The sequence below is a fragment of the Bombina bombina genome, chromosome 6 (genome assembly GCF_027579735.1).
Source record: "Bombina bombina isolate aBomBom1 chromosome 6, aBomBom1.pri, whole genome shotgun sequence".
Lineage (NCBI taxonomy): Eukaryota > Metazoa > Chordata > Amphibia > Anura > Bombinatoridae > Bombina > Bombina bombina.
Genome location: NC_069504.1, coordinates 899,708,479 through 899,728,351, shown reverse-complemented (window position 1 = coordinate 899,728,351; position 19,873 = coordinate 899,708,479). Strand labels below are relative to the sequence as shown.

The 19,873-nt window shown below is 38.0% G+C and overlaps 1 protein-coding gene across 2 annotated transcripts in view; it reads left to right on the top strand.

Annotated features, from left to right (window-relative positions):
• MAP2K5 (mitogen-activated protein kinase kinase 5) overlaps positions 1-19,873 on the top strand; it is a 314,237-nt gene that overhangs the window by 234,920 nt on the left and 59,444 nt on the right. For both annotated transcript variants that reach the window (XM_053718510.1, XM_053718509.1), the window contains 3 exons: positions 13,269-13,295; positions 13,648-13,680; positions 15,152-15,213. In XM_053718510.1, the coding sequence (XP_053574485.1) occupies positions 13,269-13,295; positions 13,648-13,680; positions 15,152-15,213 (122 nt within the window). The remainder of the gene's footprint in view (positions 1-13,268; positions 13,296-13,647; positions 13,681-15,151; positions 15,214-19,873) is intronic.

Here is a 19,873-nt window from a genome sequence, read left to right as displayed (position 1 = left end):
CTGGTGAATTATGTGTTATTGGATCACTGGTACCAGACAGACGCCGCAGGCACGGGGACCGCTGCAGGAAGCGGAACTACTCAGACGGCACTGGCCAACAGCCATCAGAAATTCCCTGCTGTCCCTGAATAGGGAGGCTATGAGAGGGAGGGAGGAGCCTGGCAGTGTGTAATAGGCTGAGCCTATTTGTCAGTCTGTGGATATATATATATATATATATATATATATACACACACCAAACACCATAAATGATTCCGCCCTCCAGGGTCATATATATGTGACACATCACTTTCACATAATAAAATAGCTGCACACTTCCCATCTGTATCCCTAAGGCTGATGGTAAAATAAATAAGACCTGCGCACTTATTAAAAATGAATAGGACCGGAAAGGGTTAATGCACATAGTTTTGTAATGGGATGTCCAACAAGCTCATATAGGTGTCATGGTCAGGGGCCATACACTTTTGGCCATATAGTGTATGAAGCCACTAATCACTAGATAGCAACTGCCTCTGAGTCTAGAAAGTAAATGTGGTAATAGAAGTAAATTGAGTCATCTATTAAAATTGTGTGTCCCTATCTTGATTTTATCTTTCATGTCCATTTAAATTAGGAGACAGGTAATATTGTTGCTTTGCAGACCAGTGCAATAATATCAATACCTTTCTGTATGAGAGTACTGTAGTATGCAGCACTGTGTGCTTTCTGTATGAGAGTACTGTAGTATGCAGCACTGTGTGCTTTCTGTATGAGAGTACTGTAGTATGCAGCACTGTGTGCTTTCTGTATGAGAGTACTGTAGTATGCAGCACTGTGTGCTTTCTGTATGAGAGTACTGTAGTATGCAGCACTGTGTGCTTTCTGTATGAGAGTACTGTAGTATGCAGCACTGTGTGCTTTCTGTATGAGAGTACTGTAGTATGCAGCACCGTGTGCTTTCTGTATGAGAGTACTGTAGTATGCAGCACTGTGTGCTTTCTGTATGAGAGTACTGTAGTATGCAGCACCGTGTGCTTTCTGTATGAGTACTGTAGTATGCAGCACCGTGTGCTTTCTGTATGAGAGTACTGTAGTATGCAGCACTGTGTGCTTTCTGTATGAGAGTACTGTAGTATGCAGCACTGTGTGCTTTCTGTATGAGAGTACTGTAGTATGCAGCACTGTGTGCTTTCTGTATGAGAGTACTGTAGTATGCAGCACTGTGTGCTTTCTGTATGAGAGTACTGTATTATGCAGCACCGTGTGCTTTCTGTATGAGAGTACTGTAGTATGCAGCACCGTGTGCTTTCTGTATGAGAGTACTGTAGTATGCAGCACTGTGTGCTTTCTGTATGAGAGTACTGTAGTATGCAGCACTGTGTGCTTTCTGTATGAGAGTACTGTAGTATGCAGCACCGTGTGCTTTCTGTATGAGAGTACTGTAGTATGCAGCACTGTGTGCTTTCTGTATGAGAGTACTGTAGTATGCAGCACTGTGTGCTTTCTGTATGAGAGTACTGTAGTATGCAGCACTGTGTGCTTTCTGTATGAGAGTACTGTAGTATGCAGCACCGTGTGCTTTCTGTATGAGAGTACTGTAGTATGCAGCACTGTGTGCTTTCTGTATGAGAGTACTGTAGTATGCAGCACTGTGTGCTTTCTGTATGAGAGTACTGTAGTATGCAGCACTGTGTGCTTTCTGTATGAGAGTACTGTAGTATGCAGCACTGTGTGCTTTCTGTATGAGAGTACTGTAGTATGCAGCACTGTGTGCTTTCTGTATGAGAGTACTGTAGTATGCAGCACTGTGTGCTTTCTGTATGAGAGTACTGTAGTATGCAGCACTGTGTGCTTTCTGTATGAGAGTACTGTAGTATGCAGCACCGTGTGCTTTCTGTATGAGAGTACTGTAGTATGCAGCACTGTGTGCTTTCTGTATGAGAGTACTGTAGTATGCAGCACCGTGTGCTTTCTGTATGAGAGTACCGTAGTATGGAGCACCGTGTGCTTTCTGTATGAGAGTACTGTAGTATGCAGCACTGTGTGCTTTCTATGTGAGAGTACTGTAGTATGCAGCACCGTGAGCTTTCTGTATGAGAGTACTGTAGTATGCAGCACTGTGTGCTTTCTGTATGAGAGTACTGTAGTATGCAGCACTGTGTGTGCTTTCTGTATGAGAGTACTGTAGTATGCAGCACTGTGTGTGCTTTCTGTATGAGAGTACTGTAGTATGCAGCACCGTGTGCTTTCTGTATGAGAGTACTGTAGTATGCAACACCGTGTGCTTTCTGTATGAGAGTACTGTAGTATGCAGCACTGTGTGCTTTCTGTATGAGAGTACTGTAGTATGCAGCACTGTGTGCTTTCTGTATGAGAGTACTGTAGTATGCAGCACTGTGTGCTTTCTGTATGAGAGTACTGTAGTATGCAGCACTGTGTGCTTTCTGTATGAGAGTACTGTAGTATGCAGCACTGTGTGCTTTCTGTATGAGAGTACTGTAGTATGCAGCACTGTGTGCTTTCTGTATGAGAGTACTGTAGTATGCAGCACTGTGTGCTTTCTGTATGAGAGTACTGTAGTATGCAGCACTGTGTGCTTTCTGTATGAGAGTACTGTAGTATGCAGCACTGTGTGCTTTCTGTATGAGAGTACTGTAGTATGCAGCACTGTGTGCTTTCTGTATGAGAGTACTGTAGTATGCAGCACTGTGTGCTTTCTGTATGAGAGTACTGTAGTATGCAGCACCGTGTGCTTTCTGTATGAGAGTACTGTAGTATGCAGCACCGTGTGCTTTCTGTATGAGAGTACTGTAGTATGCAGCACCGTGTGCTTTCTGTATGAGAGTACTGTAGTATGCAGCACCGTGTGCTTTCTGTATGAGAGTACTGTAGTATGCAGCACCGTGTGCTTTCTGTATGAGAGTACTGTAGTATGCAGCACTGTGTGCTTTCTGTAGGAGAGTACTGTAGTATGCAGCACCGTGTGCTTTCTGTATGAAAGTACTGTAGTATGCAGCACTGTGTGCTTTCTGTATGAGAGTACTGTAGTATGCAGCACCGTGTGTTTGACCATATCTTCTAGACTTTTGGGGATATAGTTTTAAGTGTTGGCTTTGTTTCTATAACTTTACACCTGTGTTCAGCCATCCTGTGAAATTCAGTGTTCCCTAAACTGAGCAGAGAGCAGCACCAGTCACGAGGCCAGACACTATTCTCTGCCAGGAATCACATGCCCTGGGAAAGTCTCGAGCTGTTGGATGGTTAGTACACTTGTGTTTGGTCCCTGCCTCAGGCTCTCCTATTTTTATTTATAGGAGAGGGACAGGCAGTGCTCCTCAGGCAGCTATTATCATTCTTTTATAATGCAAATATATCCATATTGGCCTGGGATATTGCAGATTGTACCCATTTATAGCTCAGCACTCATGGCACAAGCTGTTTGCTCTTACAGACATCACTGGGGCTAAATATGATACTAGGATGAACATAAGTACATATTATCCTGAAAAGGAGCTGAATTTTTAAACTGTATGGTTGCTGTGCAGACATTTCTGGTAAATGTTTATCTATGGAAATATTGGTGCTAAAAAGACAGCAAACATGACATTACATGTGAAACGGTGCTCAGTACCATATTACATTTTGTTTTGGGAATCTATTTATTTATTACTTTATTTAGTGCATACATTGGTTATTAAAGGGTACTATATTACATTGCAAAGCCATGTGCTACACCCCTCTGCCTCAGTGAATGGGTCAAATGTTAAACCAGGTGTGCCCAACCTTTTTATAGTGGGAACTTATTTTATTCTCTCAGAGGCCCAGAGAGCATGTTTAGGATATGTGTATGTATATATATTTACTAGCCGGGTGGGGGTAGTGTAATATTTTCTATTATAACATTTTCATTCAAATCACACATTTTAATTAAATTTAATATTTAATGTTAATTTGTGCAATAAACAATAAAAAATATTAATATTAGCTAAACTTTTAGCTGGGTGGTCAGTAAATTCAGCCGGGTGGTGCACCTATTAAGATGGTCCTGGGGAGAACATGGATATAATGTATACATCACCAAGTAATGACAAGAGGCACTCTGAGGCAGGTCAGAAGTTGCTTTATTGTAATCACATGAAAAGGTTTTAGGTTGAGGTATATATATATATATATATATATATATATATATATATATATATATATATATATATATATATATATATATATAGGATATATTCTCTTTGCCTTATGCATTTGCTGATGTTTTTCTGATATCTCGTTGTTAAAGGGACATGGGAGTCAATATTAAGCTTTTGATACCGCTTACTGTTCTGTGATGACGTTTTGGAAACGTGCTAAACTTTCTTTTTAAAGGGACATTGAAATCTTAATTAAACTTTTAGGATTCAGCTAGAGCATATAATAAAAAAACAAACTTTCCAATTTACTCAGAATAAAGCATATCTTAAGCACTGTATTTATTACATTGTCACAAATATATTGTTGCAAACACAGTTGACACATGCACGCTCCTGAGTTTACCTCAGTATGCTCTTATGAAAAAGGTAAGTTACAAAAAATGTTACCAAGAGAAAAAAGTAAAATTGACAAGAGAATGAAGTTGAATATTTTTTTAACCCCTCAATGACAGTCATTTTCACTTAAGGTATTAAATAGAGCTGCTCTTGCCGAATGCATGTAGTAATAAGGTGTCGCTCTACTTTTGGTAAACTCTCTGTTCTATTACAGGGCTAAAAAAAACTTAAAGGCCACCAAAGTCAAAATAAAGTTTCATGATTCAGATAAAGCATACAAAAACTTTCCAATTTACTTTAGTTATCACACTTTCTGAGGCTACGGCTCCTACTGAGCATGTGCAAACTGCACAGTATATACATAGATGCATTTTGTGATTGGCTAATGACTGTCACATGATACAGGGGGAGGGGAAATTGGATTAACTTTCAGAAAATATCCTACTGCTCTTTTCAAATTCAAAGTAAATGTGTTTGCATTGTCTTTGTAAATTATTAAATGTTACTGTATTTAGTGGTCCTTTAAGGACACACAGTGTACCTCCATGTCGTTAAGGGGTTAAATTGTTAGAAACCATGAACGTTTATCATTCAACTCCAGTGTTGGTAATATGATTTGATCATGCACTTCATAAGACCTGAGAGACCACAAGGCAGCAAGGGTTATTTAGGGTCCATATTGTTATTTAAAGAACAACATTAAGTGAAGAGCCTTTTTTTTTTTTAAGAACAAGAAACCCATTTTGACTCCACTTCTAGAAATTGGCCAATAAATGAAATGGAATGCCCTGGAGATGAGATGATCAGATATTTGAATGGATATTTCTTGCACTGCAGCATAGCTGTCTGTGTTTTCACACCCCATTAATTCATTACTTCTATCTTTTCATCTCCAAATTTCATTTTTCTTTTTTTCCCCTATCCCCTTTTGAAAAGGACCCCCTCCTCCCCCCCCCCCTGCCCCCCGCTGCTGTCTCAGTCTTCTCTGCACTGTTCATTTCCCCGACTCCATATGGAGTAACAGAGATTTCACCTGGAGGCTGAATGAGATTCTGCGCACATCCTCGGGCCAGAGCTATGAGATCAGGTTCCTGGTGCCCATGTGTGTCAAGCGCCCTCAGTGGCAGAACACTCAGAACAAAATTGAATACATCTGTAAGACTCCTTTAGCTTATCCTATTTATTAACTGAATTTGTATTATTCTGGTTATGAATTGCAATGTTAAAATTTGATCAGTTTTGTAAAGAAATTCTGCAAGTAACATTCAGAAACAAAAAAAAAGAAAAGCCTAAGTGCACTTGGGGGGATAATGCGTTAGAGTTAGTACTTGGCATGAACTTCAAAACACGATATGTTAGACAAAATCAAACATAAAGAATATGTTGGTTCAAAAGAACACATGGAATTGTGGCATAGCTTGGTGCAGAGATAGTATTAAAGGGACAGTATACTGTAAAATAGTTTTCCCTTAATGTGTTTACAATTGCTTTTTTCACCAACTGCAGAGTAAAAAGATTATGAAAATTAGCTTTTTAAGGTTTATTTCTGTATATTAAAGCTCTGATTTTGTGTTTTGAAGCCACAACCTAATAAAATGATTTGAGCTTGTAGCTATAATCAGATCTCATTACTGTATCACATTGTGCACATATACCTGCTTCTTTATCTTATATCTGTCCATAAAACAATCACCAATACTTTTAGAGAACAATGGAAAATCAACATTTTATTACCTTATCTCTGCTATAGCCCACTGGGAGTGTAATTTCTTCTGCTGGCTGTGTTTACAAAGCTTATCTATAGCTTGGACCTGCGGCCACAAACTTTCAGAATAGGTGGGGATACCACATGCTAACTCAACTATTTCACATGCCAATATAAGGGTAAAGGAGCTACTTGTAAACAATTTAATACACTCCAGCAGGTAAAGTGGATCATTGGGAACAAATTAAAGGGGAGAAATTTTTTGAGTAAACTGTCCCTTTAAATACTACGAAAAGGGAACTCCATATCTAACTACAGAAGAAAGTTTTGAGTTGTAACAGATACCTGTACCCTGTAGCAACTTTAAAGGGACAGTAAACACACTGTAAAATAAAATGTTTAATTATTCATAATAAAACAACTTTTGCAGCATACTTAATACATAATTATTTGCCCACTTTTTCTGCAATTTGTCTTAAAATTGTGGATTTGATGGAAAACTGAATGAGTACATGGCATGCTTCCCAAGCTTAACCTTGCCACATGTTTCCCTATGTTGCAGTTTTTTATTATATCATTTCTTCTGAAGCCAATGTTGATTTTTGTTAACACAATGTCAGTCGCATGCCTGTCCTCTCTAGACTCAAGTCCAGATTGGCTCCTCCAAATAAGGAAAGTGGTTGGTGAGGTTTGACCATCGAAAAACCAATTTCACCAAACAAGGTGTAAATCTATTTTGATATAATTAAAGGGACATTAAACCCAAAAATTTTCTTTCATTATTTAGACAGAGAATACAATTTTAAACAACATTCCAATTTACTTCTTATATCTAATATGCTTCATTCTTTAGATATCCTTAGTTAAAGAAATAGCAATGCACATGGGTGAGCCAATCACATGAGGCATCTATGTGCAGCCACCAATCAGAAGCTACTGAACCTATCTAGATATGCTTTTCAGGAAAGAATATCAAGAGAATGAAGCAAATTAGATAATAGAAGTAAATTAGAAAGTTGTTTAAAATTGTATTCTCTATCTGAATCATGAAAGAAAAAAAATGGGTTTAATGTTCCTTTAAGACTCTTCTGGATATGTTGTTAACCTATTGGAAGACAAGAGAAACATTTTGTAGTTGTTTGCTGTCCCTTTAAGGTGCAGCATCACACATGACTTACCTATTGATACAGTAAAATCTGAAGAAGGCATTATTTAAGAAACGTTGTCTCCAAACTAACATTAAAATTTATGTGGATTTATTGAATTGTGTAAATGAGAAGGGTCGCGCTTTAAGGTTGTGATTTAGGCTCTGATGATCTAAACATCATCAAAGTGGCGATAAATTAAAAAGGGTTCTGTTGCAGGATCGAAAATATTCAAAAGGTTTGAAATCAGTGTTTAAAGGCAGTCTCTCCGAGAGGCGTTTTACTATACTTCTCGTGGATGGCAATAGTGGCAACATTTTCAAAGCAGCATCGCCACCTACATTGAAGGTATAATCTAAGTGCTCCCTTTACACAAGTGTTTCCAAAACCCAGTCCTCATATAATAAATGTGTGGCCTGTTAAGGGTCCTGAGGACTGGAGTTGGGAAACACTGCTTTGCATAGTATTATATGGCAATACAATTTACATGAAACTCAACCCTTTTTGTTACTATACAATAGTGAAACTAGGACATCTATAAAACACCTATAGGAGCTGTAAGATTGTGGGTATATTATATATGCATATACAGTGTTTTAGTTCTATGTATTGTATTGTATAATGCTATAATATGTATTTTAAGTATTGTCGTGATTTTCATAAGCGTGTAATTTGCTTTTGGAGTGTTTTTTTTTTTTTTTAGGAATATTTTACGTTCTCACTGTTCTGAACGTGTTATTAAATTGCAACGGCGTTATATTCCCTGCATCCCTCTGGTCATGGGTGCAGCCATGTTGAAATCTAGCTTTCACTACATTCCAGTGCTGACCTGTTTGCACTTGTGCAGCAAATCTCCTTCAGATACCTGCAGTGTAACCTAGGTTCCTTAATGGCAGCACTCATAACTAGATGGAGATGAAATGTATTTGTTTGGTGTTCCTTTAAAACTATAAATGGAATAATTAAAATACAAAGTGGGGGGGCGGAGCCTATAGCTGTTGCAGAAGGACGCGTTTGTGGGGAGCTCCTGATCTTTACTGGTCTATTAGGGGTTATCCCCTACTATAACTGCTTTTTTTCTTCTATTTATTTTGAGGATACCTGCTGAGGTGTCCTGAGAAACCCCAGAGAAGTTAGCGGGTGCTTTCACGGAGGTGGACCTTCTTATGTTCCTCAGCTGAACTGCATGGGCACTGGCCACGTGGCGGGGAAACCTGCACTGTGACTTTGTTCACCCAAGTTGTTGGGGCCCGTTCCCCCCTTAAGATCAGAAGATCATTGGCAGCGTAAGTGCTGCACTACCATGGAAACTGCTGTTCTGATTCCACTAATTGACTTAATGGAAAATTTCTGTACAGCCATATTAGAAGAACTAGATGTAGCTTTCCAGCCTTCCCTAACTACTGAAAGGCAGAGTTTACAGGGATCCAGGTCTGAAACTGATAAGAGAGAAACATTGCAGGAAGATATCGCTCAGACCGATTTCCCTAATTTGAAGTTGCAGAAGAACATATCGGAACCTCTAACTACTTCCATAGCGTAACATTTCACATTCTCCACTGACTGGGGACCTGAGCCTATGGGGTGTGGAAAAACCTCCCAGCTGGATTGGCATGTGAAAGACACAAGAGAGATGGCCGACACCATTGAGTCTGGACACGAACACTGGCTGCATGTCTTGACCTCGCGGTTTCAAGATTCTGTAGTAAATGCAACCTGCTGGGCGTACAGGCAACTCTCTCATAGCTGTGAAATGAGCGTTGAGCAGTCAAATTTGCAGCATTTCTCTGCGAGCCACATGTGCAGACAGAGTCACTGGAAAATGGGCATTGGCTGATACTGCTGCAGGACTGATATAGGATATGTTTCCGACAATGCAGAGCCACCAGCAGTATGTATAATTGGGAAACAAACTACACCTTGACACTAACTGCCACTCTTTCACTCCTAAATATGACTCCACTCCCTGGATTTAACTTTATCTCTATAGCTGCCGTACCCTAATGGGTGGCAACTACGCCTGATGTTTGGGGGTCTTTGATATTTAACGCTAAAATGTCAGACTTGTTTTTAAAGTAAAAACTGCATAGCCCATCCCTTCTCAGTATTTAAAAATTTCCCTTAGAACTGCGGCATTTCACCTCTTTAGTCTGGTAATGGTTACAGTTCCACATAACCTTTGCAAAGGAGGTTTATTACTGTTATTCTATTCTCTGTCTAGTTCTATGTTAGCTGTGTGAACTATTGTACAGTAGATTAGGAACAACAGAAAGTACACTAGAGTGATTATAGTTCAGGATTTTTTTTTTTTTTTTAAATTGCCATTGTATTTTACAAGCATGTTCTTTAAGTTCCGTTAGGTTCACTGATCTGCTAATCCTGATTACATATCAGAGCTGTATTATAAGTATATTATTAATCACTAGGCTTAGGAAAAGGAAGCAATGAGTTTGTTCAGTGATAGTGCTAGTCTCTCACATACAGTACTGTTGTGCTGCTATAGTAATATATTATGTGTCATATATACAGTAATTGTGTTAATTGAGCTATTAGGTGTTTTAAAAATCACGTTTATTTTTTACAAACAGGTTAGGCATAGTGTGATAAAAAAATTTCTCCTATCTATGTATCATTGATATAATCTCTGAAGACCCCTTTAACACATAATTTTAAGGTGGGTGGTTCATAAGGATCTACCATTCTACATTGGGGCCAAGTTTTGCACTTATCACCGTTTAGGGGTTATACAGAAAGCTATAGAAGAAGTTTATGTTTACTTACTCACCTATATATATCCTTATATATACATAGAATGTAACTGTTATGATCCCTCACAGCCCCTTTAACACCTAATTTCATTCTGGGTGGTTTAAGTGAGACTGCCAATTCATATATAGACATAGCCCCACATATTTGTTTATTTTCTGGGATAGGAGTCCTACAGTGTGATATAGGATTTGATCCTAGTTATATGCCCAGACCAGCAGTGGTAGTATGGTATATGATTCAAAAAATGTAGTTGAGCGTTGTGTCAATATGAGGGCCCCAATGCCTATAGTGAATATAATAAAGATTTTCACTATTAATCTATGTTGTTTTAAAATATAAGTTAAGGGTCCAAGAGTGATCCTATCACCATTTAAATAAACCTCCTATGTCTCATAATTTAGGTTCTAAAGCCCAAGAGAGGCCTTTGTAGGTCCAGGAGGTAGAAAATGAGAGCTCATGTCTTTTCGCTGTTATTGTTGTGTAGGCACGGTTTTGGTTATATAGATATTGTATATTGGTATTCAATGTGCTCTTTACATTTACAGGTACTTGCAAATTATGTGGAAGGGGGAAGCTGGTACACTGGTTATTTGAAACGTGTTTTGTATCTCTCTAAATCTCTGTTGGTTACAGACTCCTCTGTATTTTGAAATGTTTACATGTACCTGTTACCCCTGCAAATTATCTCTCAATAAAAATTCATAATAATAAAAAAAAATACAAATTGGGGGAAAAAACCTCACTAATGTTTAGCACTCAAAATGTTAAAATATGGACTTACCAAAGAGATAGGTGAAACATTTCTGAAACTTAAGAGCTCATTTAAATCTTCGTTTATTAAAGGGATGTAAAAGTTAACATTAAACTTTAATATATAGTGTCGAGAAATCTCAACTTGGACAAGTCTGTTGACTCCGTCCCTGTAAATTATACACAATTCTATATTTTCAACTTTGAGAGAGGTCTTTATGGTAAAATAAACCTCTCGATTTGTAGTCTAAATGGCTCTCTCAAGGCAATGGTGTGGTTAACTCTGTAGACTGTGCAAATGGGCTTTCTGTGGTGCTCTTTACATCTTAGCTGCATGTGAACTGGTTTGAAATGACAGCATAGACTGTTCTGACATGTGAAAGGGGCGGAGGGTCTCTTCAGACCCTGTCATGGGCATCTTTAAGCAAGATGATTTTTCTGAAGGGCTCTCTGAGACTGTGAAGGATTCTCTATGAGCAGTAGCAGGTTTTTCTGGGGGGAGTCTCTCTGGCCTTGTCTCTGATCAAAACGCTCGCTAATTCAGCCCAGCCCCATGTTGTGATTAATTTGCATTCTTTGTCAGAAGTTAATGGAGTTTTTTATGACTGCTTCTGAAGAGCTGATCTGCTGTTTATACACTTACCAGCGGAAATCCTCGCCCTCCCCCGCACTGATTGATGGCGACGCTCTCTGTTATTCCAAACGGCTTTTTAAGCTGTTTTTAAGAATTATTTGAATAAAATGCAAGCGTGCGTCCTGCAAGGGGGGTGACAAGAAGATTATCTGATGAACAAGACAGAAGAGATAGATAAGAGAACCCAGTGGGGAGAAGGATCAAAAGAAGGAAAGATAAGAGAGGGCGACTGAGGAGTGGGAGGCAGAGGGAAGCAGTGTATCTGATATTTAATAACCCACCACCAGTTCCCTTGCTGCTCCATGTGACTTGACAACTGAGCATTAGATTGTTAGCTCTCTGGAACAGGAAATAAGCCATAGTACAATGTTTCCATTTATAAGTTTATGTAGCAATTTCAAGTATTGGCCAACTATAAAAACAATAGTTATGAAGGCTACCGTGCATGTTTAGCTGTGCAGAAACACTTTTAATCACAATTTTACCTGCATTAATTTACTATAAATTGTTGGGGCTCATTTTGTATTTTTTTTTCTCCTGGATTTGATGATACTTAAATATGCTGAACAATATGGAGCAACTAATATCATCCTTAATACCCAGTAATGGCTTGAACAAAGTAGCCCTCATATGTAATAATATTCTAAGAGCTCTGTCTATTTGCTAAAATATTGCTATTTTTTTTTTTATATATTGGAAAATAGACAGACAACCCCCCCCCCCCCCAGCAAAGCATACAACTTATATGCCAAGAAGAACCCATTGTTTACACAGTAAACTTTTTTTTCCTGTAAGGTGCAATAATATCCTTCAACCTAACATGGCAGATTGTACATTCCACCCAATGCAACATATAGCAACTTTGCTGTCCTCTATAAAGTGAATATACTAATTAACTGCCGTTCTGATTAATTTTGTAAAATGGTGTATAGTAAATCAGCCATTTTGATTTTTCCTGGGAGAAAAAAAAAGGTGGCTAAATGTATGCCTCAAGAAATAAAATCAAATGTTACCACTTAGTCTCCCACTTCAGAGATCAGTGCCTCTGTAACCACTTTCACATGGGCAGCTCTCTAACTAATAATTCAAAAATACAGAAATCCACATCATCATCTAAGCTCGGCCCTTCATGCCACATACCAGAACCCGTCCCATCACAAAGCTATAATTAAAGTTTGTGTCTCCCAGCCAGAAATTAGGCAGGGGTGGCACGCCAGGCCAGTCCTGGCAGGCGGCCAGAAATTCTAATTTCTGACGATGATTTAATTTCAATTTTAAATAAATCGTTTTTTAATTTAAAAAAAAAAAAAGAAGAGAGTTTTCTCACATTAGCGATGATTGCCACATTAAGCTCTGCGCTCACGATGGAGCCGCATAAAACATTATTTATACACGGAGCGGAAACAGCTCTGCCTCCGAAATGGATTATGGTTTGTTGTTTTTTTTTCCTCCCTCTTCTAATATAACCTGGAGGATACTAAAAAGTGTTTGTGGTAAATTAGCATTCTGCCGACTTTCACCCATAAATGAGAGAAGAGCTATTAACACTTGTGTATTTTCATTATGTAAATTGTGTTAACACATGCCCACAAATTGCCACCAGCAAGACAATCATTTTCTCCCAGTGATCATAATGTGTCCTAGTGAGATGTTTTGATTATGACATGCTAATTACATATTGCCTTTTCCCCATCTCTCTCTTATTTATTTATTTTTTCCTTTCTATTTTTTTTCCTTTTCTTCCCCAGATTCAGAAAAATCATGGATCTTTAATGGTAAGCTTTATGAGTTCCGGCAGGGGGGGGGCATAGGAAAATGAGGAGGGGGCTTGAAAAAATTCACTTTTCTCTTTTTCCTGATGGCTGATTCTTTCTCCATGCTCCACTGCCTTGTTTTAAACTTTGCAAATTGCATTTTGAAGAAAAAGCAAACATTTAACTGCCTGTATTAGATTAGGTACCATTAGAAATAATAGAAATGCTCCAACATCAATGTTTTTAGAAGAGCGCTCTGCTGTTGATTAATCTTGCTATTTTTATTGCATTAATGGTGTTTTTGTCTCTCTTATGACTCTACTGTAGAGATATTGCATATAGGTTAATACTTGTCTCTCTCCTCTCACCACAGCCGCTCCAGATATTGCAATGCATTGTTGATGAGGTGAGTCTCAGACTTATGTGCTTTCGCTCCTAAAGTCATTCTTAATGGAGTGGAAAGCTTATATTTTGTTTCCTAATGAAGCACAATGGACGACACCCTCTGAGAGAGTTCATTGGCAAGGCTTGGAGCTGTTTAACATGACTTGGCCTCTGCTTCCCACCCCCTCCTCCTCTTCGAAGCCCCCCTTCAAGGCTGATCCTAGTTGCTGAAACAGACCCCAAGGACAGGGGCTGAGAATATTAAGTGGGGCTTGAACCTGCATGCTGGGGTGTGAAGAGATGTGATCTGCAGATGTATAGGCACTTATGGAGGCCTATATAGCCATGAGGTGGGCAGTTAAAGGGGTGACTCTTGTCTACATTGTTAAAGGCACATTCAAGAATTTATATTCATGCATAAGAACTAAACACCCTTTTTTTGCACAGAAAAGGTGAAATTAAAATAAATATATTAAGCTCAGGACTACTTTTAGGAAATCTCTGGGGTTCAATTGCACACTGAATATTAAGGACAACTCTATTGGTAAACAGGTACACACCTCGATCAGTATTAAAATAAAAAGTAGTGTTACTAAGGACAAGACAATCGTTTAAAAAAAACAAACACATTTTTTTATCAAACCCTCTTTTAGAGACAACAATGACAATGTGTATAAAGTAATGGAGAGTGTATTTCTGGTAGTTGAATAAAAAGAGCTAGTATTATGCATCTTTATGTGCCCCCTTGAGTATTTTATCCCCCTCCGTCTCCTGCCATAACCCTTTAGGAGCAGGGTTCCTAGTTTCCCGCCTGCTCACTGCTCTGTGAATAACTATACAACATGTCAGGCGCAGATCTGTGTGCTATCACTAGTAGATACACATACATAATGATATCTGCTTTACATACTGGGAAACATTTCTACAGTGTATTGCCTTCCTCGCTGTGAATGTAACAACACAGTATGGGGCTTCTTATTGCTTTATTGTGTCCAGTGGCTTGGCAAAAATCTGTTGTGTCTTTATATTCAGTAGGGACATTATCGGGTTCCATTTTGTTCACTGTCTGCTTTGTTTGTACCACATTATATGTATGTTGGAAGCAGAACTCTTAATAAGGGTTCTTGCTAATTTCCCCTCTCTTAATTACAGCTCTTGTTTTACTGATAATTGGGCCATGGTAATTATCTGTGTATTTAGTAGTCAGATAGCAGTGCAAAGCTGCCCCTGCGACTAGCGCTTCTTTTATATAGTTGTATGATCAGAACATGTTTATGGGAGAAATGCCTTCTGCCCAACATGCTCTTAATATGATACATCTTTTATTTGTCCCAATAATGAATATGCAGTGTCCTTGTTCTCTTTTAGATAAATATACATTTTGTTTTTGTTCAAGCACAAATCGCATATATACTGTTTGTGATTGAGCGTGTGACAATTACATTTTACTTCCATGACACTTATATTCTGCTTTTCATATCTCCCTGCTCCAGGACTCTCCAGTACTTCCGGCAGGGGAATTCTCAGAGCCTTTTGTACACTTCATCACTCAGTGGTACTGGTATTTCTATGACACCCAACATCTAACTGATATGTTCTATTTTCTCTATGATAATCCCCTCTGATTATGGTCTCCGGTTTGTGTCATGTTTTTTGTCATTTGCTTGATCTTTCTGTCTATCTTTACACATGTAGTGGTCTGTCAGTTTTGTCTGGTCTGCAACTAGTATTTTTTTAATTAAAACATCATATTGTATACTCTTCTGCTGAACACGCAGTCAAAATTCTTGTCTATCTTGATTTTATTTACAAATCACAGATTAGTGGAGATTTCGGACATATATTTTATATTTGTTACGTTTAGCTTTCAGCATTAGAGCATTCTGATTTAGGTTTCTGACCTATAACTCCTTACTTCGCTCCATGTAATCTCTCCCTATAACTCAAGTCTATTTCTGCTAGTAAACTTTATTTATATTTTCACTTTTATATACATAAAACCACTTCCTATACCACTTTTACACCTTTCTGTATAACTTTCTCAATAATTCATTGCACAGCCTTGCATGGAATCTCTTTATAACAGTTGTTGCATGTGATGCGCTATATAAGCTTATACAACAGCTCACGTTGCTACATATACACTCTCCTTTCTCTACTTTCTATAATTCTCTCTCTTACTCTGTGTAATCTCACTGTACAATTGTTCCTGTTACCTCACATAACCTCCCATTGGAATTCATCCCATTGCCTTATGTAACCTATACCTATAAATATCCCCTTCATATAACTTTCTTCATATAACTATTCCCCATGATTCCTCCATATAAACGTTCCATCCATTTGCTCCAAAAACTTCTGTTTGTATATTCCATAACCTTTATTACTTAATATAACCTCCTCATTTTATTGTTTGTATTATTGTATAAATACTTATCATTTTGCCACGTGATATTTCTCCATATCATTCTCACCTTCATCAATATACCTGTTCCAAGTAATTTTTTGTTAGCTGCATAAAGCTTTTAAATGTCATTTTCCATTGACTCATATTCTATTGTGATAACTTATGAAACGTACACTCTGAAAACCGCTATCTATAACAATCCTGTTGCTACATGCGATCCTTACTATACTTTTTCCTATTGTTCAATGTGATCAAATATCCCTTAACTTCTACCATTACTCCATATCATATCATCTTCAGTTAGTGCATTTAAAAACGATATAACTGCAGCTACTCACATTGCTCCATCTATCGACACATAATCTTTAACTAAAACTTTCTGCTCTTGCTCCAACTACGTCACGTCATATAATTGTCATCTATCAAATATTCTGTTGCTATCTGTAAATGCTTCTGTTGCTTTTTGTAAAATATTTCAATTACTCATCTTTTTACTCATTTTTGTCTCTTACTCCATCTGTTACAATATATAGCCTCTTTATTTAAAGGGACAGTCTACTCCAGAATTTCTATTGTTTAAAAAGATAATCGCTTTATTAGCCATTCCCCAGTTTTGCATAACTAACACGGTTATATTAATATACTTTTTACCTCTGTGATTACCTTATATCTAAGCCTCTGCAGACTGACCTCTTTTTTTGGGTTCTTTTGGCAGACTTGCATTTTAGCCAATCATTGCTGACTCATAAATAACTTCACGGAAGTGAGCCCAATGTTATCTATATGGCACACATGAACTAGTGCTGTCTAGCTGTGAAAAACTGTCAAAATGCATTAAGATAAGAGGCGGCCTTCCAGGGCTTAGAAATTAGCTTATGAGCCTACCTAGCTTTAGCTTTCAATAAAGAATACCAAAGGAACAAAACAATTTGATGATAAAAGTAAATTGAAACATTGTTTAACCCTTTGGCTGCTAAGCCATTTCCCATCTGGGTGCTAATATTTTATTTTATTTTTGAAATTTAAAAAAAAAATTTTTTTTAACTTTTTTTTAATTTTTGTTACAGACCCCCAAGACTTACACTGTTGGAAAGGTTAAGCGATTACCTTTCCAACAATGGGTCTTGTGGGTCTGTAGCTGCTTAGATGCCTGAGATACAGGCTTCTAAGCAGCATGCCCCCTCTTCCTATACTTAAAGGATTACTTTCTGTTATAATTTTTAAGCTAAACAACTAACATATTAAAGTTAATAAACATTAATTAAAACCTACTGACCTATATTTTCTCCAAAACGAAGTTTTATAACGTTCTAAAAGTTATATCTTTTATTCGCCGATGATGTCACGTTATCCTGCCCACTATTTTCAGCACTGAGTGTTCAAAATACTTAAACCAATAACTTTGTGTTTAAAGCGCCATTTTGAAACCTAGGTATTGTAAACGGATTGGTACAGAGCAAAGGATACCCACGGAGTGGGTTTGGAAAACAATTAAATTTGCAGACAAGATTTCTGATATACGGTAGAGATATATTAATGAAATGCTATTGATAAAAAGCGTATTTGGGGTAGTTAATTAGTAACAAGCATAGAAAATATTTACTTACAGTGGCCCTTTAACATTGTTAAGTATAAATAAAGTTGCGCGGTGACATCATCACGTTATTGCGCATGACGTCACCACGCATCACGTGAAGCCCCAGTGATGCCTGTCACTCTACAGGCACGATCACCGGGGTAGGAGCAGTAAGGAGCCCCCCAGATCTCGCTCAAGGTGAAAGAGTGCTAGTGACGGCTCTGAGCCGTCATTAGCACCAGAGTGAGAAACTCTGTGAAGGCTCAGAGCCGTCATTAGCACTCAAAAGGTTAAAATTGCATGCCCTATCTGAAACGTGAAAGTTAAATTTTTTGTAGACTGTCCCTTTAACTCCACTTGTTACAGTAATAATCTATTTATTTCTCTCTCTTTTTTTTTTTTTTTTTTCCTTTTTTTTTTTTTTTTTTCCTTTTTTTTTTTTTTTTTTTTTGCATCTCCGTTTTTTTTTAGATTGTTGATTAAAGTTCTATATTATCTTTGGACATCTTTTTTTTTTTGTGTGTCTGTTTTTATTAACACCCGGCTAGATTATGAGTTTTGCGTTATGAGCGGCTCGGTGCTAACTTGCAAGTTATTTCCATCGCTCACCTCCCTATAGCGCTGCTTTTACAGGTTTGCAAAAACCCGGCGTTAGCAGGCAATATTGCAGCGTTGAGCAAAATTAAGCTCCATACCGCACTCAAATACCAGCGCTACTTTGAGCTGGTTTTACGTGCTCGTGCACGATTTCCCCATAGACAGCAATGGGGAGAGCCTGCTAAAAAAAAAGCCTAACACCTGCAATAAAGGAGCGTACAGCTCCGTAACGCAGCCCCATTGATTCCTATGGGGAAAGAAACACCCTAACATAAACCCTGAGTCTAAACACCCCTAGACTGCCGCCCCCGTCATCGCCGCCACCTACATTACACATTTTAACCCCTAATCTTCCGCCTCCAATGTCGTCGCTACCTACCTACACTTATTAACCCCTAATCTGCCGCCCCCAATGTCGCCGCCACTATATTAAGTTATTAACCCCTAACCCTAAGTCTAACCCCAACACCCACTAACTTTAATATAATTAAAATAAATCTAAATAAAAATTACTATCATTACCTAATTCCTATTTAAAACTAAATACTTACCTATAACATAAACCCTAAGCTTGCTACAATATAACTAATAGTTACATTGTAGCAAGCTTAGGTTTTATTTTTATTTCACAGGCAAGTTTGTATTTATTTTAACTAGGTAGACTAGTTAGTAAATAGTTATTAACTATTTACTAGCTACCTAGTTAAAATAAATACAAATTTACCTGTAAAACAAAACCTAACCTGTCTTACACTAATACCTAACCTTACACTGCAATTAAATAAATTACATTAATTAAATACAATTAACTAAATTACAAAAACAAACAAACACTAAATTACACAAAATAAAAAAGAAATGATCAAATAATTAAACTAATTAACCTAATCTAATTGCCCTATCAAAATAAAAAGCCCCCCCCAAAATAAAAAACCCACTAGCCTAAACTAAACTGCCAATAGCCCTTAAAAGGGCCTTTTGCGGGGCATTGCCCCAAAGAAGTCAGCTCTTTTACCTGTAAAAAAAAAATACTAAACAACCCCCCAACAGTAAAACCCACCACCACCAAATCTAACACTAACCCCCGAAGATCCACTTACAGTTTTTGAAGATCGGACATCCATCCTCAATGAAGCCGGGAGAAGTCTTCATCCAAGCGGCAAGAAGTCCTCAACAAAGCCGGGAGAAGTCTTCATCCAAGCGAAAAGAAGTGGTCCTCCAGGCGGGCAGAAGTCTTCATCCAGACGGCATCTTCTATCTTCATCCTTCCGACGCGGAGCGGCTCCATCTTCAAGACATCCGGCGCAGAACATCCTCTTCATACGGTCCCAGCCGTACACTGAAGGTTCCTTTAAATGACATCATCCAAGATGGCGTCCCTTGAATTCCGATTGGCTGATAGAATTCTATCAGCCAATCGGAATTAAAGGTGAAAAAATCCTATTGGCTGATGCAATCAGCCAATAGGATTGAGCCTGCATTCTATTGGCTGTTCCAATCAGCCAATAGAATGCAAGCTCAATCCTATTGGCTGATTGGATCAGCCAATAGGATTGAAGTGTTTGTTTTGTTTGTAATTTAGTTAATTGTATTTAATGTAATTTGTTTAATTGTAGTGTAAGGTTAGGTGTTAGT